General features: G+C 40.7%; 2 protein-coding genes across 4 annotated transcripts in view; one reads left to right on the forward strand and one right to left on the reverse strand.

Annotated features, from left to right (window-relative positions):
* Positions 1–8,878, reverse strand: part of TRAK2 (trafficking kinesin protein 2) — a 74,501-nt gene extending 65,623 nt beyond the window's left edge. The window contains exon 1 of the mRNA XM_004033048.2: positions 8,556–8,878. The gene's annotated coding sequence lies outside the window, so the exon portion shown is untranslated. The remainder of the gene's footprint in view (positions 1–8,555) is intronic.
* STRADB (STE20 related adaptor beta) overlaps positions 8,869–25,652 on the forward strand; it is a 29,813-nt gene continuing 13,029 nt past the window's right edge. Inside the window, exons 1-3 of one of the 3 annotated variants that reach the window (XM_004033049.5) lie at positions 8,869–9,144; positions 11,959–12,065; positions 16,615–16,695. In XM_004033049.5, coding sequence (XP_004033097.1) covers positions 12,054–12,065; positions 16,615–16,695 — 93 coding nt within the window. In that variant the 5' untranslated portion in view covers positions 8,869–9,144; positions 11,959–12,053. The remainder of the gene's footprint in view (positions 9,145–11,958; positions 12,066–16,614; positions 16,696–25,652) is intronic. The other 2 variants (XM_055379404.2, XM_063695093.1) reach the window with 2 other exon arrangements.

A 25,652-nucleotide genomic window follows, 5' to 3' on the forward strand; every position in this document is an offset into this window, starting at 1 on the left:
TGATCAGAGTGTAAATTAGTATTCCTCTTAGAGAAAGAACTGTGTGGCTGGAAGACAGAAAGGAGAGAGAAACTTACTTTTTATTATATACCTTTCAATTTTTCTACCATGTGTATATGTATACCCAGTTAAAAAGTAATTAAATATAACTCAACAGTCCTCTTCCTGCCTTCTCTAAACCTTGCTCCATTAATTATCCCTATCCTCCATCAGTTTCACCTTCTTCTTTGGCTTATTAAACATGCTCAAATTCTTTTATTTTATTAAAACTACAACTAAAAAAACCCCTACCTTTCCCAAGTCTTTGAGTTCCCCTCTACCTACCCTCTGTCCTTACCCAAGCTTCTTCAAATACTCTCATTTTGTCTCTCCCACCTCTCATTCATACCTCAACCCCACTACAACCTGATTTCATCCTAAACCACCCTCCTTGGGTCATCAACAGTCCCTGCTAATCAATCCAATCATGACTTCTTAATTGTTATCTGATGTCATCTCTGGTTTATATTGTTGACTACTCCCTGTTTCAACTTCCCTTCCTTGGCTCTCCTGGAGAGAGAGAGATCTTACAACGCTCATTCTCAAACTCCTCACTGGATCATCCCATTCCCTCCCCTTGATCTTTAAATGTTAGTGTTTTCCAGAGTTCCAACTGTGACCACATTTTGTATTGTTCTTGTTGTAGCTGCTTTTTCATTACCTTTTTGCCAACCAACCACTACCACAGATTAAATTATCTTTTTAGTGTTAGTGACTCCCAATCTGGCTCTTCAGACAGACTTCTTGACTCCATTCAAATTTCCCACAGGCTGATTATGATCCACTGAATACTAGATTCCTCCATCCCTCATCCTGTCACATCCAATCCATTAACAAATCCTGTACACCCTACTACCAATATATACCTCAAATCTACTCACTTTTCTCCATCCTCTCTTCCACCATCCTAGTTCAAGCCATCATCATCTCTTAGACTATGAACCAATAAACCTCCTAACAAGGCTCCATGCTTAATCATGGCCTTAAACAGGTTTCTTCTCCATTCTCTATAAGCAGCAAGAATAGTGTTTTTAAAGCTAAACTCCTTCTTAAAAAAATCCAGGGCGGCCGCAGTGGCTCACGCCTGTAATCCCAGCACTTTGGGAGGCCAAGGTGGGCAGATCACTTGAGCTCAGGAGTTCGAGGTCTGCCTGGACAACATGGTAAAACCCCATCTCTACAAAAACATACAAAAATTAGCAGGCATGGTGGCACGTGCCTGTAGTCCTGGCTACTTGGGAGCCTGAGGCAGGAGAATCGCTTGAACCAGGGAAGCAGAGGTTGCAGTGAGCCAAGATCGCACCACTGCACTCCAGCCTGGGTGACAGAGTAAGACTCCGTCTCAAAAAAATAAATAATAAAATAAAAATAAAAAATAATAATAATACTTTAAAAATCCAAAGGTTCTCATAGTAACGACAATAAAACCACACCTCTCATCACAGTCTGTGAGGTCTGGCCTAGTCTGGCCCCTGCCTGCTTCTCCTCCCTCATCTTGTACCACTCTCCTCCTTGCTCATACTCAGTCACAGAGACACAGACCTTTTGTTACTTCTTTTAATTCCTCATCACACTCTCTCTTAACTCTGGGCCTTTGTAACTGTTGTTCACTGTACCTGGAATACGCTTTCTCTCTTGTTCTCTATATGCTAACTACTTCTCACATTTAAGTCTCATTTTAAAACTTACCAGTCTACTTGATCTAAAGTAGCCTCCTCTGCCCACCTTTGTTCTCTAACTCGGCATCTAATTTGTTTCTTTCACATTATAATTTCACACAAATTGTAATAATATATTTGTAATAATATACAAAATTATAATATATGTGTGAAAGAAACAAATTAGACGCTGAGTTAGAGAACAAAGGTAGGCAGAGGAGGCTACTTTACTTTTTCTTGAAAGGAAAGAGAGGGTGCCATCTTCTCTCTCCTCCTTGCTGATCAGAAGAGGAATATAAAATGTCAGAAGCTCAAGCAACTCCATAAATAATTGGTGTTGAAATGAACTATTAGCTAAACTGGTGGGGGAATTCTTTCACCATTAACATGCACAATTCATCAACTCCATTGTTACACAATAGAGTATAACACTCTTAAATTAGACTCTATTTAATCACTCCTTCCTTTTTTGTGACTTGTCAAAAAGCTTTCTAAAAAGAAAGAACTCAAAGTTTGGCAAACACTGACAGATAAATATAGATAAGCTCCAAAGACCTCAAGGATCTTTACAAAATGAATTCGTTCCACTGCTATACCACCAGCAGACTTTGTACGCTCATTTTCTAGCATGAATAAACCACAATACAGGGTAGTTAAACAGGGTATCTTCAAGAGGTTATGTGAGTCAGTAGTAAAGCTAAGAATAAAGCTAGAACATCACTTATATGTAAATATTAAGCAGCCAGTTGAAAAAGAAAATTTCAATACAATGACCTCAATTAACAACTGGTCAAACAGCTGTTCATTGAACAGCTTTCAACAAATGCCACTTGAATTAAACCAAAAGTACTAAAAAAAGATAAATAGTAGTATACAACAGCCTCTGCCCAAAGGGAGGTTAAAGATTTAAGAAGTCTAAGCTCCAAAAGGGACAGCTCTAATGATCTGGATTAGATCTAATATCCAATGAGCTAAGAAATCTAAGAAAATAAGATAGTACCAGATAATAAATATTTGATGAGTGTTACAACAGAATTGTCGGGAGAGAGCTCTTTTCTAGCTGAAGTGGTCTGGCTTCACACAGGATGTAAGATTTAAGTGGACTCCCTAAGGAGGAAAAGATTTGGATAGGTGAGGAGAGTATCTGGTAGGAGAAAATAATAATGATAATATCCAACAGCAAGTAGCAGACAGAGCCAGGTTGGCAGCAGTATACAGACCAATTTGAGTGGGAAGAATTATGGGGAAGGTATTTGGAGATTTAAATTTGACTAGTTCAGATTAAGAAGTCTGAACTTGATCCTGCAGGGAACACATTTCTAAATAGAAGTGACATTTGAGAGAAATAAATGTAAATGCAGGATGCAGGATAAATTTTGGAATGGAGAGATTAGAGACAAAAATAATTAGAAAATTTTATGACATTTACGCATGGATTATTTTAATAAAGGTATAAACTAGGTGAATGGAAATTTTAAGAAGGATTTACGGGTTTGTGAGACAGTGAAAACAGGACCTGTTAACTGATGAGTTGGGGATAGATGACCTTTTTCCTCTCCTAAAAGATAACTACATCTGGCATATGCCTCAATTACTCAGGCTTGAAACCTTACAACTTCTCTTGCCCCTCACTCCCCGAGAATTCTCTTCCCCAGACATTTCCCCTCCCTGCAAACCAGCTTCTCCATCTTCCCCAACCACACAACATATTCCAGCCAAAAGAAAGAACTGCATTTACTAGCTTCCTAGACACACCAGGAAATTCTCAGTCCTGTAACTCTGTCCGTGCTATTTCTTCTAATTTTAATGTCCTCTCCTCATTCTACATATCCAAATTCTAGCCATGCTTCCCACTCCAGCTCAATGCCACTTTTCCCAACAGGCCTTCCCAGAAACCCCAACTTGAAGGAGGTATTGCCTCCGAACACTTTCTGCTCTTCTCTAAAACAGTTTTTAAAACCTTAGAGCTGTTCCTTATCTCCTCTGATAAACTGCATGCCTCTTACAGCAAACATACTTATTTTTGTATTACTCTGCCCTCTTTTCACAAATAAAGATCTAGATAAATATCATATAGCAACAGCAGTGTAAAGCCAAGAACACAGACTCTAAAGACAGACTGAGTTTGAATCTTAACTCTGCTGCCTGTTAGCTATGTGATCTTGGACAAGCTACTTAATCTCTCTGTGCTTCAGTATGTTTACGTTTAAAATGAATAGTAGGTATTTCAAAAGGTTGTCAAAGAATTTGGCTTAAATCTGTGTGAGCACCATAAAAGTGTCTATTAAATACATAAGATCACTTTTTAGAGTGGAAAAATCTGAATATTCTGATAGTTGTATAAAGCTTTATGATCTATATAAGGAAAAGCAAAATGTCAAAATAAAGACAGCCTCTGGGTATAAACAGCTATATACAAATTCTTTCTCTATCTTCTTATGTACACCCTAAGGGTTAGCTGTGCCCTTTATGTTATATTAACAGTGGCTCTGTTTTAGTTAGACATTTCAATATTCTGGGAAAACTGTTAGTTCAGCATCCTGTGGCACTAGCTACCTTGGTTACCTTGTCTCCAGTCTTATTACCTTTCATTTATCCTTTACAAGTCTTAGTCTTTCTAAAATGCAAATCTAATGCTTTTCCACTGCTACAAACCACCTCCATCCCATCTTCCTTAGGATAAAGTTTAAGCCCCTTGGCATCTCATGTAAAATTTTCCTAATCCAGCCCCAGCCTAGTCTCCAGTTTCATTTCTCTCAACATTTATCTCTTCACCAAAAAACCTCAATCACCTAACCACAGCTTAAAGGCTTTTTGTATGTCAACTTCTATCACCTAACCACAGCTTAAAGCCTTTTTGTATGTCATTCCTTTTGCCTAGAACAGCTATTTGTCAGTCTGCTAGGGGTTCCATAAAAAACTACCACAGACTGGGTGGCTTCAACAACAGAAATTTATTTTTTCACAATACTGGAGTCTGGAAGTCCAAAATCAAGATGTTGGCAGGTTGGTTTCTCCTGAGGCCTCTCTCCTTGGTCTTCTTGATGAATCCTCACATGGTCTTTCCTTTGTGTGTGCAACTCCTGTGTCTCTTTTTGTGTTCAAATTTCCTTCTTTTAAGGAAAACTGTCAGACTGGATTAGAACCCACCCTAACGGCTTCATCTGAACTTAATCACCCCAAAGCCCTGTCTCCAAATACAGTCATATTCTGAGGTTAAGGGTGTTAGGGCTTCAACATAATTTTGGGAGGACACAATTCAGCCCATAACAACCCCTTCCCCTTTTCTCCACCCAGGCTAATTCCCATTTGTTTTCCCAAGACTGGTCCAAGCCTTCCCACTCCAGGGTAACTTCAGTGTTCTTTCTCTGTGCTCCCAAAGTACCTCGGCAAGCTGTGATCCCATTGTTCAACACACTATGTTAATTGTCTCTTTCCTTCTTCAAACTACATTCCTTAAGAGCAAAGACTAAATTCCTAGCATTGGCACAGTGTGTGGCACACAGAAGGTGTTTAATAAAGATTTGATCACTGAAGGAAAACGAAAGAAAGAACATGAACCTTGAAGTACGACAAGCATGGGTTCAAATCCTGATTCCACAGTTTACTTATCTGTGACCCTGAGCAAGTCATTACATGCTGAACTTCCATTTTAAATAAGGTAGTTGTAAAGACAAATGACTAACTCATAATGAAAGCACCCAGCTGTGGGGCTGGTACACAGTAGGTGCTCAATAAATGTTAGATTACAGATTTTGATCTTGTCTTCTCTGACACTCAGTACTACCATGTAGTAGCTACATGACCTTTGGTATATTTACTATCTTCTCTTTGCTTTAGTTGCCTATCTATAAAAACACCTCATTGCTATTGTGGGGATAAGTTAATATAGGTAAAACATTATCTAACACATAGTATTACATAAATGTTTCCTATTATTATAAGAACACTGCAGATCTGAACAGGTAATTACTCAACTATGAATAATTTAGTTCCTTTAATTACTAAGTCATTTAAATGTGACTATTACCTTTTTGCCTCCTATTTCTTACCAACTAAACAGGATGGTAACTAAAGAGGTTCAAAACTGGTACAGATGATATAATGAGAGCTCACAATAAACATGAAATAAGACATTATCTGTCTCATTCCTTATACTGGTATTTAACATATTTGGGGCACTAAAACAAAGAAACTTTCAGTGGAGAATAACACTTCTCCACTCGTATAACACTTCTCCACTTTTTTAGAGATGGCATCTCACTCTGTCACTCAAGCTGGAGTGCAGTGGTGCCATCATCGCTCAAGGGATCCTTTGATCTCAGCCTCCTTTGATCTCAGCTGGGACTACAGGCACAAACAACCACACCCAGCTATTTTTTATTTTTGGTAGACATGGGGTTTTGCTATGTTGAACAGGCTGGTCTCAAGTCATCCTTCTGCCTTGGGCTCTCAAAGTGCTGAGATTACAGGCGTGAGTCACCACACCCAGCAGGGTCATATTTTTATTTGCAGACTCACAAAACCTGTAAACTGAAAAGAACCTTTTGATAAAAGTCCAGTCTTACAATTTCTTACATAAGTGAGATGGATTTGGAATGGGCTTTTCGGGTCTTACTGAGCAGTTCAGTAAGAAATGGGAATTGTAGGCAGAGAGAATCAGTTTGTTCAAAAGTACTAAAGCAGGGGTTCAGGACTTATTCCAGATGTCCAAGGTGTGTGTTGGAACCAGTCTTAGACAATAACACTAGACAATCCTCTTTAACCACTCAACCTTTAAAGTCTATAATTTCTGAAGTACGTATTAGTTACCTGATCTGTGACTTGGAAGCAAGGCAGATCTAGATTTAAATCTCCCCTTGTTACATAAGCAAGTCTTTGAGCCTCAGATTAGTGTGATAGGTTTGTTAAAGTGATTAAGTGAGCTAAAGTATGAAGAGCTCCCACCTGGGATGCCTGGCAGATTGCAAATACTAAAATGTTGGTTCTTTTTTTTTTTTTTTTTTTTGAGACCGACTTTCACTCTTGTTGCCCAGGCTGGAGTGCAATGGCTCGATCTTGGCTCACCGCAACCTCCGCCTCCTGGGTTCAAGCGATTCTCCTGCCTCAGCCTCCTCAGTAGCTGGGACTGCAGGCATGTGCCACCATGCCTGGCTAATTTTTTTTTTTTTGAGATGGAGTCTCGCTGTTGCCCAGGCTGGTGTGCAGTGGTGCAATCTTGGCTCACCGCAACCTCTGCCTCCGGGTTCAAGCAATTCTTCTGCCTCAGCCTCCGAGTAGCTGGGACTACAGGCGCGTGCCACCACGCCCGGCTAATTTCTGTATTTTTAGTAGAGACGGGGTTTCACCATACTGGCCAGGCTGGTGTATTTCCTTTCAGTAGAGACGGGTTTCTCCATGTTGGTCAGGCTGTTCTTGAACTCTCAACCTCAGGAGATCCGTCCTCCTTGGCCTCCCAAAGTGCTGGGATTACAGGAGTGAGCCACAGCGCCCGGCCAAATGTTGGTTCTTTCTAACAAACCTCTTCCATCATATGAATAAGTGTGTAAGATAACAAAACACTGTCTTTCACATGGTATGCGCTTGCTAAATGTCTGAGACTTGCTGGACATTACTTAATTTTAAAAATAGAAAACTGGAGCTGGGTGTGGAGGCTCACGTCTGTAATCCCAGCACTTTGGGAGGCCAAAGCGGGTGGATCATGAGGTCAAGAAATCGAGACCACCCTGGCCAACATGGTGAAACTCCATCTCTACTAAAAACACAAAAATTAGCTGGGCGTGGTGGTGCGCGCCTGTAGTCCCAGCTACTCTGCAGGCTAAGGCAGGAGAATCGCTTGAATCCGGGAGGCGGAGGTTGCAGTGAGCCGAGATCACCCCACTGCACTCCAGCCTGGCGACAGAGCGAGACTCTGTCTTAAAAAAAAAAAAAAAGAAAAGAAAGTTGGAATAACTGCTGGGATGATAAAATGTCTTCATCCCTGACCTTTCTCACCTCCAAATGTCCTTCACAATTTGTTTTTAAGTGTCATGTCACCACCATTAACGTGCTATTTGGAGACTACTGTACCTCAGACTTCCAAGTCAACAGCAAAGATCTAAAGGTCGGGAAGATTTACGGAGACCAGGAACTGAAAGTGTTCCTTTTGTTCCTATGGTCCATTCCATCAACTTGATGAATTTCCTGTGAAGTTACTTTTTTTTTTTCTGACGTAGAAACAGCAGGTCTAAGCAAAAGGTGCATGAGCAAGAGCAAGTAACTGAACTTATCCCTATTATTATGACGCAGATTTTTTTTTAAGTTGAAATTCAATTTTTGGGCTGCTACTAAAAAGGACATGTGCGAATATCTATTATTTACAGTTCAAACTAAAGTCAGCCGTTTTTCTTTTTCAAGATATGTGGCATCTGGCTCAAAATCAATTGCAAGAAAAGCCCAACTCTATTTGACCCAGAAAGAGCTCTTTCCAATACCCTCTCCTCCCACTTACATCACAGATGGCGACTGAGGCTTAAGGTTTAATGCCCGACCCTAAAGCCACTCATCCTAAAAGACAGGGCTCCAGATGGATGCTGTCTGGCAGAGGATAAGGCGCTATGAGAAGCTGCCAAGCCTCAGATGTGCAGCTGGGCTGAATCCCGACGCCAGCGCCTAGCGCCCATTACTTTGCACCCACACTTAGGAAACAACCCACTCCTCACCGCGGGACCCGGACCCAGCCCTCCAGCACCCAGCCTCCGGCTCCGACGTCCGCGCGTGACCTCCGGGTACCGGAGGACCTCGGGACGAGGAGGTCCCTCCGCTTTCCGGGGACGTTGTCAAGGGCAAGTTCGGGTTGTGCGCGGATAGCTTACTCACTGGAGTGGTTCGGCATCCTCTGTCGTCCGCCCGCGCTTCCTCAGGAAGCCCCTAATGCAGCGGCAGCCTGAAAGCAGCAGCCGAAGCTGCTGCCGCTGCTCCCACTGCCAGCAACCGCCCGGGCGTGGCAGGGACAGGCGGGCGACTTCACAACATCATCACTCGGCGACCTCGGTTCTGCGGCGACACCGGGTCAATGGCAGCCCCCACACAATTGGGGAAGCCAAAGGAGACCCACTCTCCCAGCGGCCTCCACGGCCCCAGCGCAAGACCTGCTGGGAATTGTAGTTTCCTGCCAGCCCCGCCTCAAGCTCGAAGGCCCCGCCTTCTCGCTGCCCAGCCCCGGGGAGGGAGGCGGGGCCGCGACCCCGGCGCGGGTGGGGCGAATGCGTTCCCCGCGGGTAGCCTGGGGCTGGGGCAGAGTTCCAAGCCCACGGCCCCGGTCGCGGCCTCGCCGCCCTCCCGCGCCCCGTGCCGGGAGCGGGCCTAGAGCGCTCGCCTCGCCCCTCCGCGAGCAGGGCTCTGGCGCCCGCCCGTGTCCGCACCGCTGGCAGCCTGAAGAGAGTCGCTGGCCGTGGTCGCCGCTAGGGTAAAGACGGGAGGCAGGCCCGGGAAGGGAAGGTGTCGGGGCTGGTGGGGGACTTGAGGGAGTGAACCTTGGTCCGCGCACTCCCGGGAAGCCCGAGGCCAGAACGCGCTAGCCCACCTCCAGCCCGAGCACTGGCGGCTGGCGGAGCCGTGGCAAGAATGCGGCCCGAAGTGGCGAGCGGCCACTGCGCCAGTGCAGCTCGGGCTCAGCGGGGCCCCGGGCCGCGGGTTCTCAGCCCGCCCAGTGGTGCCTGCCGGGTTGGCCGTGCCGGCCGTGCCAGGTGCGCGGGGCCCAGACCGCCCGGGGGCCCTTTCCCCGCACCCCTCACCTTTGGCCGCGCTCTCGGGCTTGGGGAGTTGCCACATCGAAGACACCCTCAGACCCCAGCTCTATCTGCCGCCTTCTGCAAGTTCGCTGCAAAGTCCCCCAAAGCAGGACTAGGAAGGAACCTTTTACAAAATTAAATACTCGAGTGTCGTTTTGTCTTCGATTTTTCAATTCAACGCTGTGTTTTTCCCTGCTGGGTCTTTGTCAAGTACCTTTTCCCCAAAACTTGATAAGGAGGTGTAACACGGCGCCTGCCTAGCACGGTGCCTGGCACACAGTAGGCGCTCAGTAAAGATATGTTGAACGCATGAGTCACTAAGCTTGGAAAATTCTCCTGAGCTGTGCGTCGCTATGATCTTTGTTAAGATTTTATGGGTTCCCAAGATCACTTTGAAAATTACAGTAATTTTAAAGCTCAACAAAGAGTTACATCGGGTCATTTTTGCATTTCCTGTAACAGTGGCCTCTGTTGAATGCCTAAATTAACTCAAAACCCGTGTTCTGTAAGAAGATGCGCCCTTTGGTTTCTACAGAAAGTGTTAATCTTTCAGATCAAAGTCTTCACATGAACCATTCTATTATGGAACAAATTGAAATTACTTATAAAGCTTTATCGTAATTAGCGTTCTAGATACAAGTGCAAGGGACTGCACTGATGTACTTGTGAATACGAAATATAGGTCTCTTAAATATGACTTTTTTTAAGAAAGGGTTTATATTCATATCTCGTGAAAGAGCATGCCGGAGAAAATTATAATAACAGCAAATCCCCCACCCCCACCCCTTTGCTGGGTGCAGCTGCTGCCTTGACCTCAAAATGTCTTGTAAAATTATCTCTTAATAGTCTGGTGTATCTAAGGCAAAAATCTCTAAGATTAAACCACCCCATAGGGACAACCCTTTTATTACTAACAATTCTTACCAGATTGTGTCTGTTTCTTCTGAGCTTTTCTGAAAAAGAGAAAAAAATAGACAACGTAATGGAGTTTCACATTATTAAGACAAAATCAGTAACAACTTGCTGACATTGAGTGAAAAAAGCAGGATACAAAATCATGATAACCAGAAAATTTGGTTAATCATGACATCCATAACCCTTATGCTTGTGGGAAGGTCAGCTGCAAGTGGCCAGGGTCTTGTCTGCCCTGATTACCAGCGGGTGTCCACAGTGCCTGACCCATGGTAACCACTCATTAAACACTTGTGTAATCATTACTTGGCTGTTAACAGATTAACAGTGTATTGACTATGGATGTGTAGTTTCTTCATTTACTTGGATATCTCCTTAGAATAGATCACTCCGGGGAATTTTACTGGGTCAAAAGGTATGAATATTTTCATGGTTATTGAAACATTTGACAACCTGCTTTCCAAATAAGCCTTATCGTTTTGTACTGCCGTCAGTACATTTGAGTGTACCTTTCAAAGCATAGTTCAAGCTGATACAGTGTTTGCTAATTAGGGGCACTTTGAGATGTAACTCATTTGATTTCATTCACCCTGGAAGGTTGGCAGGGCAGGCATTGCTTTTCTCCTTTTGCAGCACAGCAAACTCCAGTGCCTTAAATTGACGGTAATGAATGGTAGGTGGCTAAATGATCACAGCCTTTCAGGTCCGTCTTCCTCCCAATCTCTACCTTTGGTTCCTAGTGAACATCCTGAATAAATTCACCTCTTTCTTTAGCAATAAAATTGGATATTGCTTTATGGTTTTTATGGTTTACAAAATCTTCCCTTTCTCATTTCTGCTCACATATTTGTAGATGGGTTCATCAGATTTGGGGACTTAAAATGAAATAATGAAGCACAATTTAGATGAAAGAGATGATGTTGGTTAGATGTAAAGGGATGCTCTGAACCCACAAACTTACAAGATTGCCACCCTTTCTATTAGTAAAGGTCTGGAAACCGTGGATGGTGCTTTTGTATCTCCTTGAATTAATTTCCTAGTCTGTTATTCTGATTCTTTCCCATATTTGCTGGTCAGGGACCCCAAGTGATTTAGTACGTAATTAATCCAATAAGAAAGGGCTTTGGAAAGTCTCAAAGTTTAGTTATAATATGTGGAACCATTGAAAATTCTTGGGGTTTATTGTAAGTGACACTGTTTATATCAAAAGTGGGCCAAAAATTGGTTTTCTACATTGCTTTCAAATTTGCTCAGCATTCTTTAAAAAACAAACAAAAAACAGTATAGAAAAGATAGGGAAGGAGAAATGCAAATATATTGAGGCTTTGGAAATATTCAGGACTTCTTTTTGTTTTCACTCTGCTTCTTGGTTGTGATGTCAGATCACAAATAATGTTCAGTAAAAAATAAATGCTCTTTAAAGATACTTTTCAGGAATGTCTCCTTATGTCAAGGAGTAGCTGCCTAAATATTGGGTATCAAGGAATAGCTGCCTAAATATTGGATGGGTTTAAGGCAACTAGTTCTTTAAGGAACTTTTATGTGAATCTAAATTATTTTGCTTTTGTTTTTTATAGTAGGATATATCTGCATCTTGAAAGGAAGATAAAACAAAAGCCTTCTTTGGAATAGATGGATTTTTGTCACTTTCTGTGTGAACTAAAGTGATTCAATGTCTCTTTTGGTAAGTTTTTGTAAATATAGATCTGATTTTGTTCTGTCAGAGTAGTTGGATGTTAATGCCAAGCCATAATAAAAGGCATATTCTGATGGGATATTCTTATGCTCTGAGATATTGTTTTGACCTGATTGACTTCTGGACTTGAGAAATGAATTACATTCTCATTGAGTTTTTCTTTCTTTCATAAAGAACTTCTCATATACTTCAATATGCTCATTATTCTAATCCTTTGTCCCATATCTACTTTTTCTCATAGGTGTTATACTTTGATATGCCACCCACACCAGTTAGCTATGCCTTATCTTTTAAATCTTTCAGAAATTCCTTTTACAAATTTCCATCTGACCAAAAGCAAGCCAAACAGTATTAAAAATAACCCCTTTGACTTAACCGAAATAAAATCATTTGGATCAATGTATATATGAGGTATAGCTGCCAACTGGTTTTCTATTTATATTTAGATCCATGGTATCTACTTTAGATTAAGTAGCTTGAGGACTTTCATTCTGTTTTATACATAATAATAATATTTGAATAGGGAATACTTATATTAAAATGTGGTTTTTAAAAAAGTAATGAGTAGACCAAGTGTAGTGGCTCACACCTGTAATCCCAGCATTTTTAGGGGCTAAGGCTAGAGAATCAGTTGAACCCAGGAGTTCAACGCCAGCCTAGGCAACATAGTGAGACCCTGTCTGTATAAAATATTAGCCAGATGTGGTGTCATATGCCTGTAGTCTCAGCTACTCAGAGGGTTAAGGTGGGAGGATCGCTTGAACAAGGGATCAAGGCTGCAGTGAACTGTGATTATGCCAATGCATTCCAGCCTGGGTGATAGAGGGAGATCCTGTCTCAAAAAAAAAAAAAAAGGATGAGTATATTTGTATGATGATTTATAGTTTACAAATACTTTCATATGTTTCTTTCATAGTTTCAAATTGTGTAAGTTTAGTAGGGCAGGTGGCATTATCCTCATTTTCAGTTTGTCCAAGATTGCAAAAAGTTGGAGCCAGACTCATACCTGCCAATCTATTCTATCAATTACCAAGGCTGAGAGGCAGAACTATGAAGTTAGAAGACTGGATTGTTAGTAATATGGAAAATACATAACACAGTTACTTACATGTTTAAAGTAAAGCATTACCACTTGAAAGAGAAGCTTTATGTATCTGGAAAATACACGGAGGTGAAATGTTTTATTCTCTAAAGGAGGGATCAGCAAGCTTTTCTGTAAAGGCCAGATAGTATTTACAGACCCTTTGGTCTTTGTTACAGCTACTTTTCTGCTGAAATACTAGCATGAAAGCAGCCATAGGCAATATATAAATGAATGAATGAATGTATCTGTGTTCCAGTAAAACTTTACTCACAAAAACAGGTGGTGGGTCAGATTTGGCTCATGGACCATAGTTTGCCGACCCCTACTCTAAAGGATTACTTAAGATTTACAATTTTATATCAATTTTTAAGTTGGAAAAGATGTGAAAGGGCATTTAGTCTATTCCCTTCATTTGATAGGCGAGAATTGTGAGATTCAAAGGGCTGTGTGTTGCCCAGGGCTTTCAAATTTTGGAAAAAGAATATCTTAGCCTATTATTCCATAATTATGGGTTTTGTGAAAAATAATAGAATGTGATAATGGGTGATTTATATCGTTAATGATTGTAACTTTAAATCACATTTTTCTGCAATGGTGAAATATTTTAAATTCTTTGAATCGAAATATTTACTTTTTTTCCTAAACGAGAAATTTGTGCAGTTGGGATAAAGTTGATACTTTTACTTAAGGATTCCTCCCCATTCAAGTTTTACCCTCTATTTGAGAACTAAGAAATGCTGTTTTCAAAGGAGCAGCATATGTAAAAATATCTTCTTTCAGTTTCTTTGTAAGGTCTAACTACTTTTTACTTGGCTATTATGATAATGGATAAAGAAATTATATTCAAAAATATTCTGGGGGAGCTTTCTTCTAGATGATTTTAAATCATTACACTGCCTGAAAGAAATTAGCCTGTAGATTCTTCATGAGCTATTATGTTCACTAGCATTTGATTGATGCAGTGTGGATATAAAAATGTTTTGAAGGATAAGATATGGCTATTTTGTGATTTTTATAATCTGGCAGCTAATGAACATGCTAACATTTTTTGGGTGGGGAGAGCAAAAATATCTTCCTTATATTGGCTGGTTTTAGCTGTCTTCGTATTTAATAGTGATCACTTTCTTAGGCTGTGAAAAATGTATATAAAGATGATGCAATAGAAGCCTGCCATGTAAGTTTATAAAATGTTTCCTGTATTTTTATAAACTGAGAACATAGATCATAACTCTTATTTTGAAAAAAAATATTGGGGCCAATATGTCTTAAATTCTCTTTCATCAAAAAAGTGATGCACATTTTTTAGAGGTAATGGCTCTTTAAATGCTTGAGTATATTTTGATGGCTGTGTCAGGGTTCTCCCAAACCACCCCCAGGTTTAGTGATTTGCCAGGAGGACTCAGAGAACTTATCGTATAGTCATACTCACAGCTAAGATTTATTAGCAAGAAGGTATAAAGCAAAATCAGCAAAGGGAAAAGGTATGTGGGGTGAAGTTCAGAGGAAACCAGGCACAAGCTTTCAAGAATCTTTTCTCAGTGGAGTCCCATAGTATATGCACAGTTCCCCCAGAGTTGTGACATGTGAAATGTTGTCTACTAGGGAAGCTCATTAGAGACTTGGACTTAAGGTTTTTATTGGGGACTTGTCACGTAGGCGTGCTCTGCTAGCAAGTAACAAAATTCCAGTCTCCCAGAAAAAAAGCCAGGTGTTCAGCATAAACTGTATTATTTGCACAAACAGTTTAGACACAGTGAGCGATTCTTATGAAGGGAACCTCCGCAAAATCCCAGTTCCCAGATACTAGCCAAGGGTCAACCTTATAAGCAGCTATTTTCTAAGAATAGCAGTTTTAGGCCTGCTGTTAATTCTTCTTTTGCACAGTGGTATTAATGGTCGTTGTGAAAAATTCAAGCTAAATGTTGTAAAAATATATAAATACCAAACAATATATAAATGTCCTGCCCAGCTGGTGGATATTTTCAATATGAACAACAGTAATAAGTATCCTCAAAAACTGTTTTATTATAAATGTTATTCACCCTAGGAAGCCATTAGAAACTCTGCAGAGGAATCAGTTGTACAGCTATCTTGACATTGTTAGCGTCTATTCTTCAGGGTGAGTTTTACATAAAACAGTGGGAATATATGCCAAATTTTTGTAATAGATTTATAAAGTATACAGACTGTAGGAATTCAAGTTAAAATAATCAGTAATGAAGGCTAACTGGGAAAATGACTAGTTTGATTAGTGAGAAATTCTGGCATGTCTTAAAAGGAAATTTATATTTAAGTAATTGACTACAAAGTGTTAAGTAGACATAGGTAGACATATCTTAAGAGACTCATTTGATATTGTACTTTAATGTTTATATAAAAATAAGATGCTTGAAATGAAAAATTCTGAAATGGCTATGGTGGCTCACGCCTATAATCCCAGCACTTTGGGAGGCTGAGGTGGGCGGAACACTTGATTGAGGTCAGGAGTCCGAAACCAGCCTGGCCAACATGGTGAAATCCCATCTCTACTAAAAATACAAAAATTAGCCGGGCGTGGTGGCAGGTGCCTGTAATCCCAGCTATTCAGGAAGTTGAGGTAGGAGAATTGCTTGAACCCAGGAGGCAGAGCTTGCATCAAGCCAAGATTGCACCACTGGACTCTAGCCTGGGCGATAGAGTGAGACTCCGTCTCAAAAAAAAAAAGAAAGAAATTTTTTTCAAATATTGAAGTTATCTTGTTATAAAAGCCTCTCATACAATGTGTTTATACTTTTCTTTTGACATACTTTTTCTTCCTAAATAGTATGTCAGCTTCACCCCACTGATTGATGATGTGATAAATCACATGTAGGTGTTACATTTCTTTATTGGCAATAAATAATAATAGAACCATGGGTTAATATGCAGAAAAATGTAAATTGCGATAATAAAAGTAAGTCTCTTTTAATTTGCTTTGAGTTATAATTAGAGATGTTTATCACCTTTAAAAACAATTATTTTTTCACTCAATATGTGGCTTAATGTGAATAAACATGGTTTCTATACTTAAGATAGCTGAGGATCAAAATAAAAATAATTGTAATGAATTCAGCAGAATAATCTTTGGCTAAATATTCAGAAGAAAACCTCAGTGATGTTGACAGACAGAGTTAAAAATTAACACCAACAGTTAAAATGAATTATTATGACATCAAGAAAAGAGGGCAAGGATCAGTGATAGCACCAAATAAAATTCTCACGTATATGAAGTTTGTCTGCATGCCCAGCCACTTCTCCCTTCTCTCCCATGCTGAGTTCCTCATGATGTGGATCCTGGCTTCAATTCCAAGTTCCTGCAAGTTGCCCTTCCTCTCTGCTCCCCACTGTAGTCATTAGACCTTTTTGTATCTACATACCACCCCTGCTTATCCTGTAACTTATTTTTCACTTATATAATGCATTTCTGACTTCCAGGATTGCTTCTGCACTTCAAGAACACAAGTTGAATCACTCAGACCTGAAAAGCAGTCTGAAACCAGTATCCATCAATACTTGGTAAGAAAATGGTTAGGCTGGATGCAGTGGTTCACACCTGTAATCCCAACACTCTGTGAGGCCAAGGCGGGAGAATCACTTGAGCCTAGGAGTTCGAGACCAGCCTGGGCAACATAGTGAGATCTCATCTTTAAAAAAAATGGTTGAGTACAATGAATGCTCTAACTTTGCCTTCTGTAATACTATTCACTCCTACTTCTCTTCTATTTCTTTTTCTTTACAGTGTCCTTTACTATTTCTTCCTCCTGCCATTTTCCAGGAGTCTATAACTGGCCATTTCTCTTCTTCCTAAAGTGGCTCTTCCTAAGCAGTTTCACCTATTCCTATGACTTCAGTTGCTCAGATTTCAGATTGTCCTGGAGTTACCACAGGTTTCCTGAGGGGACCCTGGCATCAAGCAGAACTGATGCTTCTCAGATTTTTACCTGCAAGCCCAGACTCTTTCCTGGGCAACAGACGTGTCTCTAGAATACCTCCAATTGGATTTTTCTAAGGCATCTCTACTCAGTTTGAATAAAACCTTAATCTTCTTTCAGACCCACCAACTCATGGTATTTCCTACTTTGTCTAATGAAAACTCATCTACTATGTCATCCTAACTAAAAACTTTAGAGTTATCCTCACACGGCCTCTACCTCTGCCCCCATATTTATTATCTGTCTCTGAAATGCCCTGGGGTCTATCCCCTACTTCACATGAGCACTGCTACTGCTCAGGTCTCATTGTCTCTCACCTGGGCTCTTGCAAGTGGACTCGTTGCCTCTAGTCTCCTAGACACACACATAGTCTTCTCCCACCACTCACATCTGTTCAGTGTTCAGTAATGCTACCAATACAGGCCTGCTTGTATCGCTTTCCAGCTTTGAAACTTCCATTGGCTTCCTAAAGCCTATGGGATAAAGTCTAAATTAGCATAATATGAGGGCTCTTACTGGTGTAGAATATGTCTTAGTTTCATTCTCTACTTGAAATACTCTTCTTTCTTTTCTGCCTCTGAAATTCTTCCTCATCCATAAAGAATTGGTTCAAATATTGTATCTGTGAAGCCTTTCCACTTACACTTTTTATTTGGTTCTGCTCCCGTGTATCTTAGATATATCTAAGGATATTTCTTTGGGATCTTTTCCTCTCCTTATTCCATACTTTATACTGCATTTTTTACTACAGAATGGAACCTACCTTGCAAATGCCTTATTCGCTACAAAATTAATGAATCCCAGTTAATTTTGCTTATAATTTAACCCCCAGTGCTATCTTCAGCTGTCTTTATTTCTGTTATTTGGCTTTTTATTCATTAATACCCTAGTCTTCTAGTTACCTGTCTCTTCATAAAATAGGACGTAGTATCTGAGGGTTTTTAAAAAAAAAATTTGGAGTACATAGAAGATGTATACATTTATGGGGTACCTGAGATATTTTGATACAGGCATATGATATGTAATAATTACTAAATGGGTAAATGGTTTATCTATCACTTTAAGCATAAATCATTTCTTTGTCTTATAAACATTCCAATTATACTTTCAGTTATTTTAAAATGTATAATAAGTTATTGTTGACTGTAGTCACTCTGTCATGTTATCAAATAGTAGATCTTACTCATTCTATCTAACTATATTTTTGTACTCATTAACCATCTCCACTCTGCCCCGCACCCCTTCTTGGCCTCTATTCTCTATCTCCATGAGTTCAATTGTTTTAATTTTTAGCTCCCACAGGTGAGTGAGAACATGTGAATTTTGTCTTTCTGGGCCTGCCATATTTCAGTTAATATAGTGTCCTTCACTTCCATCCATGTTGTTGCAAATGGTAGTATCTCGTTCTTTTTTGTGGCTAAATAGTATTCCATTGTACATATGTACCACATTTTCTTTATCCATTCATCTGTTGATGGACGCTTAGGTTTCTTCCAAGTCTTGGCTATTGTCAGTAGTGCTGCAATAAGCATGGATGTGTATATATCTCTTCAATATACTGGTTTCTTTTCTTTTGGATATATACCTATCAGTGGGATCACTGGATCGTATGGTAGTTTTTTTTTTTTTTTTTAGTGTTTTGAGGAACCTCCATACTGTTCTCCATAGTGGTTGTACTAATTTGCATTATCACCAACAGCATATGAGGGTTCTCTTTTCTCCATATCCTCACCAGCATTTGTTATTGCCTGTCTTTTGGATAAAAGCCATTTTAACTAGGGTGAGATGATATTCCCTTGTAGTTTTGATTTGCATTTCTCTGATGATCAGTGATGTTGAGCACTTTTTCATGTACCTGTTTGCCATTTGTATGTCATCTTTTAAAAGAAGTTATTTTTATTTTTTTTAGAGATGGCATCTTGCTTTGCCACCCAGCTGCACTGCAGTGGTGTAATCATAGCTCACAGCAGCCTTGAACTCCTGGGTTCAAGCAATCCTTTCACCTCAGGTTATTGATAAGCTATGACTACAGGTGTGTATTACCACACCCAGCTAATTAAAAGAGGTCTCACTATGTTGACCAGGCCGATCTTGAACTCCTAGCCTCAAGTGATCCTCCCACCTCAGCCTCCCAAAGTATTGGGCTTACAGGTGTGAGCCAATGTGCTCAGAACTATATGTCTTCTTTTGAGAAATGTTTATTTCTAGATCTTTTGCCCATTTTTAAATCAGATTGTTAGATTTTTAAAATTGGATTGTTTGAGCTCCTTATATATTCCGGTTATTAATCCCTTATCAGATGGGTAATTTGCAAATATTTTCTCCCATTCTGTGAGTTGTCTCTTCACTTTGTTTTTTCTTTTGCTGTGCAGAAGCTTTTTAACTTGCTGTGATCTCATTTGCCCATTTTTGCTTGATTGCCTCTACTTTTGGGGTATAACTCAATTAATCTTTGCCCAGACCAATTTCCTGGACAGCTTCCTCCATCTTTTCTTATAGTAATTTCATAGTTTGAGGTCTTAGATTTAAGTCTTTAATCCATTTCAATTTTATTTTTTAATATAGCAAGAGATAGGGGTCTACTTTCATTCTTCTGCATACGAATATCCAGTTTTCCCAGCACCACTTATTGAAGAGACTGTCCTTTCCCCAGTGTATGTTCTTGGCTTCTTTGTCAAAAATGAGTTCACTGTAGTATGGATTTATTTCTGAGTTCTCTGTTCTGTTCCATTGGTCTGTGTGTCTGTTTGTATACAAGTACCATGCTGTTTTGGTTATAATAGCTCTGTAGTATAATTTGAAGTCAGGTAATGTGATTCCTCCAGTTTTGTTCTTTTTGCTTAGGATTATATAATGACCTTCCATGTCTCTTTTTATAAGTTTTTCCTTGAAATTTATTTTGCCTGATATACGTGTATATCGATTCCTGTTCTTTTTCGGTTTCCATTTATATGGAATATTTTTCTTCCACTATTTATTTTCAGTCTATGAGTGTCTTTATAGGTGAAGTGTGGTTCTTGTAGGCAACAGATAATTGAATCTTTTTTTAATCGATTCAGCTACTCTATGTCTATTCATTGGAGAGTTTAATCCATTGACATTCAGTGTTATTATTGATAAGGACTTAACTGCTGGCTTTTGTTATTTGTTTTGTATTCTCTTCCTTCCTCCCTGTCTTCTTCTTTTTTGTGAAGTTTATTTTCTCTGGCAGTATGTTTTAGTTTCTTGTTTTTTATTTTTTTGTGTGTGTATGTGTTGTAGATTTTATGATTTGAGGTTACCATGAGGCTTGCAAATAACATAACATGTTATTTTAAAGTGACAACTTGACACTGATTGCAAAAACAAACAGGCGAAGAGAACTAATAAAAACTGTACACTTTAACTTCATTCCTCCTGTTTTTTAAGTTTTTATGGTTTCTATTTATATCTTCTTGTACTATTTTGAAAAGGTATTGCAGTTATCATTTGTTCATCTTTTAATCTTTCTACTAAAGATATGAGTAGTTTACACACCACAATTACAATGTTATAATAGTCTGTTTTTATCTGTGTGTTTATTACCAGTGAGTTTTGTACCTTCAGATAATTTCTTACTGCTCGTTAACAACCTTTTCTTTCAGATTGAAAAACTCCCTTTAGCATTTCTTGTAGGAGAGGTCTGGCATTGATGAAATCCCTCAGCTTTTGTTTGTCTGGGAAGGTCTTTATTTCTCCTTCCATGTTTGAAGGATATTTTCACTGGATAAACTATGAAAGTTTTTCACTGGGTTTGGTGGCTCACACCTGTAATCCCAGCACTTTGGGAGGCCAGGGTGGGTGGATCACAAGGTCAGGAGATTGAGACCATCCTGGCTAACATGGTGAAACCCCATCTCTACTGAAAATACAAAAAATTAGCTGGGCGTGGTGGCACACGCCTGTAATCCTGCCTACTTGGGAGGCTGAGGGAGAAGAATTGCTTGAACTTGGGAGGTGGAGGTTGCAGTGAGCCAAGATTGCACCATTGCACTCCAGCCTGGGTGACAGAGTGAGACTGTCTCAAAAAAAAAAAAAAAAAAAAAAAAGGTTTTCCTTCAGCACTTTAAATATGTTATGCTACTCTCTCCTGGCCTGTAAGGTTTCCACTGATAAGTCTGCTGCAAGATGTATTGGAGCCCCTTTATATGTTCTTTCTTTTTTCTTACTTCTTTTAGTATCCTTTCTTTATCCTTGACCTTTGGAAGTTTGATTGTTCAGTGTCTTTTTTGGGTTAAATCTGCTGGGTGTTCCATAACCTTCTTGGATACTGGATATTGATATCTTGGATACTTGGATAACTTCTTGGATACTTGGATATTGATATCTTTCTCTAGGCTTGGAAAGTTCTGTGTTATTATCCCTTTGAATAAACTTTCTATTCTGATTTCTTTCTCTACCTCCTCTTCAATGCCAATAACTCTTAGATATGCCCTTTTGAGGCTGTTTTCTAGATCTTATAGGTGCGCTTCATTCTTTCATATTCTTTTTTCTTTTGTCTTCTCTGTATTTTCAAATAGCCTGTCTTCAGTCTCACTAATTCTTTCTTCTGCTTGATCAGTTTTGCTATTGAGACTCTAATGCATTCTTCAGTATGTCAGTTGAATTAGAATTTGCTTGATTTTTAAAAAATTATTTCCATCTCTTTGTTAAATTTATCTGATGGGATTCTGAATTCCTTCTCTGTGTTATCTTGAAATTTGTTGAACTTCCTCAAAACAGCTATTTCAACTTCTCTGTCTGGAAGGTCACGTATCTCTGTCACTTCGGGATTGGTCACTGGTACCTTACTTTGCTCATTTGGTGAAATCATGTTTTCCTAGATGTTCTTGATGCTTGTGGATGTTCATTAATGTCTGGGCATTGAAGAGTTACGTATTTATCGTAGTCTTTGAAGGCTGAACTTATTTGTACCCATCCTTCTTAGGAAGGCTTTCGAAGTATTTACAGGGAATTGAGTATTGTGATCTAAGTCTTTGGTCACTGTAACTCTATCTGCATTAGGGACCACTTCAAGCCCAGCAAAACTGTGACTCTTGCAGACTCACAGAGGTACCATCTTGGTGGTCTTGGGTAAGGTCTGAGAGAATTACCTGGATTACTAGGCAGGGAATCTCGTTTTCTTCCCTTACTTTTCCCCCAAACAGTTTCTCTTTCCATGCTGAGCTGCCTGGAGCTGGGCGAGGGGTGACACAATTACCCCTGTTGCCACCACCACTAGGACTGCACTGGGTCAGACCTGAAGCTCAGCACAGCAGTGGGTCTTGCCCCAGGCCTGCAGCCACCACTGCCCAGCTGGATGTTCACTCAAGGATACCAAGGGCTCTTCAGTCACCAGGTGTTGAATCCAGCCAGGCTGTGTCCTTCTCTTCAGGGCAGTGAGCTCCCCACCTGGCCCTGGGTGGGTCCAGAAATGCCTTCTGGGAGCCAGGGCCATGGGTCAGGAACCTTAGGAATCTACTTTGTGCTCTATTCTACTGCAGCTGAGCTGGCACCCAAACCACAGGACAAAGTCCTTCCCATTCTTCCCTCTCCTTTCCTCAGGCAGAAGGAGTCTCTCCTCATGGCCACCATTGTCCCAGGCCCATTGCAGAGTCCTGCCTGGCTATTTCCAGTGTTCACTCGAGGCCCGAGGGCTCTTCTGTCAGCTTGTGGTGAATATTGCCAGGCCTGGGTTTCTCCCTTCAGGGCAGTGGGCTACCCTTTAGCCCAGGGCCAGTCCAGAAGTGCTATCCAGGAGCCAAGGCCTGGAATCAGGGACCCCAGGAGTCTGCTTGGTTCTCTAGCCTACTGTGGCTGAGCTGGTACCCAAGCTGTACGACCAAGCCCCCTTTACTGTCCCCTTTCCTCTACTCAACCAGAAGGAGCCTCTACCTGTGGCCACCACAGTTGGGAATGTGCTGGTTCACACCTGAAGCCAGCATGGCCCTGAGTTTCACCCAAGGCCCACAGCAGGTACTGCCTGGATACTGTTGATGTTTATTCAAGGCGCAAGGTCTTAGTCAGCAGGTGATGGATCCTGCCAGAACTAGGTCCTTCCCTTCATGGGAGCAGTTTCCCTTCTGGCCCAGGGTGTGTCTAGAAATGTTGTCCAGGAGCTAGGGCTTGGAATGGGGGCCTCAGGACTCTGCCTGGTGCCCTATTCTACTGTGGCTGAGCTGGTATCCAAGTTGCAAGACAAAGTCCTCTTTATTCTTTCCTTTCCTCTCCCCTCCTCAAGGGAAAGGAAGGAATCTCCTGGAGCTACAAGCTGCACTGCCTGGGGTCGGAATAGGAGTGACAGAAGCACTCCCTTGGCTGCCCTGGCTAGTGTCTCACTAGGTCATGGGCCCCCCAAGTCCACTGGCTCCAAGCCCAGCACAGCACCAGGAATTGCCCTGGAATTGCAGTCCTCGTGGCCTAGACTACCTTTCAAGTTTATTTAGGACCCCAGAGGGCCTCAGCCTGTGGTGGCAGACAAGGCTTGCTGGAATTCAGGTTCCAGCTGCTGGGATGGGTGATTCCCCTCTGGCTAAGGCTGATCTAAATGCTCCCTTCTTGGGCACTGGCTGCATTCTTTACTGTGTTGCTCTCTGCTGTGACAGGCAACACTGAGTTCCAGTGCAAAGTCCCACAATCACTGCACTCTCCCTCCCCAGGGGATGCGGGAGGGGAGGCATCAGCTATTCAAGACTGTCTTTCCTACCCTGCTCAGTGCCTCTTTCAGTGATAGGAAGTTAAAACCAGGTACTGTGATAGCTCACCTTATTTTTTATTCTTACAAAGGTGCCTTCTTGTTTGGATAGTTGTTCAATTTGGTGTTCCTGAAGGGTGAGGGAAGATTGCTGGAGGGTTCCATTCAGCCATCTTTATCCACCTCCCTCCCAGTCTGAGTTTTAATTCAAGTAATTCCCTTTGGGTGAGGCAGAAAGGAAAGTGATTCTTGTCTCCATGCTGTTACTGAGAGAGAGGCCTAGAACTAAGCAAACGTTCACAGCTGCCACCTGAATCCTTCAAACCTTCAGGTTGGAGCCTTTTTATAATTTAAGGATTGAAATGTCACATCTCTCTCTGTTAGTAGACTTAGACTAAAATCTTCAGTGAGAGAAGCAGAAGCATAATCTGAAGTCTGTCATGGAAAAATGAATTGGAAAAGTTGTATAATGTAAGTTGACACCAGCTGGAAACTGGTGCCTGATGACTAGAAAAACTTCCTTGTGCGCTCTCTGAGTCATGCTGTAAAACACCATCTGTTGTCTTTTCTTTGGACAACTTGTTCTCCATTGGCCTGGACTTTATAGATAGAATTAAATTTTATGTTAAAATATCATGTTTGGAGGACAGTCTGGTTTTCCAAGTGATTTATGTCTCCTATAACTTTGGAAACCCCTCTATCTGTAGGAAAATTCATTTTCTATAGTTAACCTTTGCAAATGAAAGGCTGTGATGTTTGAGCTGAGATGCTGCTTTTTAAAATAATGCAATTTTAGCATTACAGTGATTCATGAGAGGCCATCTAGTCTAATTTTCAACTAATGTAGGGAGTGTTCTCTGCAATATCTCTGAGAGTTCATTGTAGAAATTTAAATAAAAAGAGCTCCATCATAGAAAAATAGTCATCATAGAAAAATAGAAACATACAGAAAGGTATGTTTCACCACAAGTAAAAGTCTGGCAGGATCTCTCTGAAAACACTTCAGAGTGCTATTCATTGGCTTGATTATTGAACTATGATGTAGGGTCTGTTCCTCAGCCTCTTAGGATCATAAACTGGATTTAGTCAGCAAACCTAGAGTGGATCCATATTTCAGTATCAGATCCACATTAATCAAGCTCATTACAAACCCAGTCTCCCAGTGCCAGAGGAAATGGTGCCCTTACATTGTATTATCAATCCACTCTTATAGAAAAGTTACATGGGAAACCAAATCGTAATTAGAAGCAGTTTAATGTATAATGGAGAAGTAATGACAGCTGTCAAAGTACTTGAAATTCATATCACAGTACTTCCTTTCGCTGCGAGCAGACATTTGTGGGCATCAAAACTTTTCTTTTCCTAGCCTTCCAATTGCTGACCATTCCCTCTTCACTTCCAGTTCTTGTACCTCCCTGTAGCTCAACTACTGTCAATGGTGGTCATCCAACCTCCAAATATATCAATGGAGAGAGGATAATGGAAAGAGGCAGCTTGATGCCTGAGCCACACTTGGATGGCACCGGTTACTCCATATTTCTTAGGCGGAACTGAAATCTACTTCCTGGAGCTTCTATCTGTTGATCTCAGCTCTTCTCGCTGAACAATTGTTTACCCTTCTATATTAGTCTTTTGGCCACTTGCAAATGGCAACTATATATATTCTTAATATTTTCTTTTCCAGATTAAATATTTCCAACTCCTTCATTGTTGCTGGAACCTTCACCAATTTGGTTGGCCTTCTCTAGGCATCACCATTTTACAATCACCATTTTACAATTCCCTCTTAAATTGTGGTGTCTCAGTTATCCATGGTGCTCCAGATACTAATCATTTCAGAATACAGTGAA

The sequence above is a fragment of the Gorilla gorilla genome, chromosome 11 (genome assembly GCF_029281585.2).
Source record: "Gorilla gorilla gorilla isolate KB3781 chromosome 11, NHGRI_mGorGor1-v2.1_pri, whole genome shotgun sequence".
Lineage (NCBI taxonomy): Eukaryota > Metazoa > Chordata > Mammalia > Primates > Hominidae > Gorilla > Gorilla gorilla.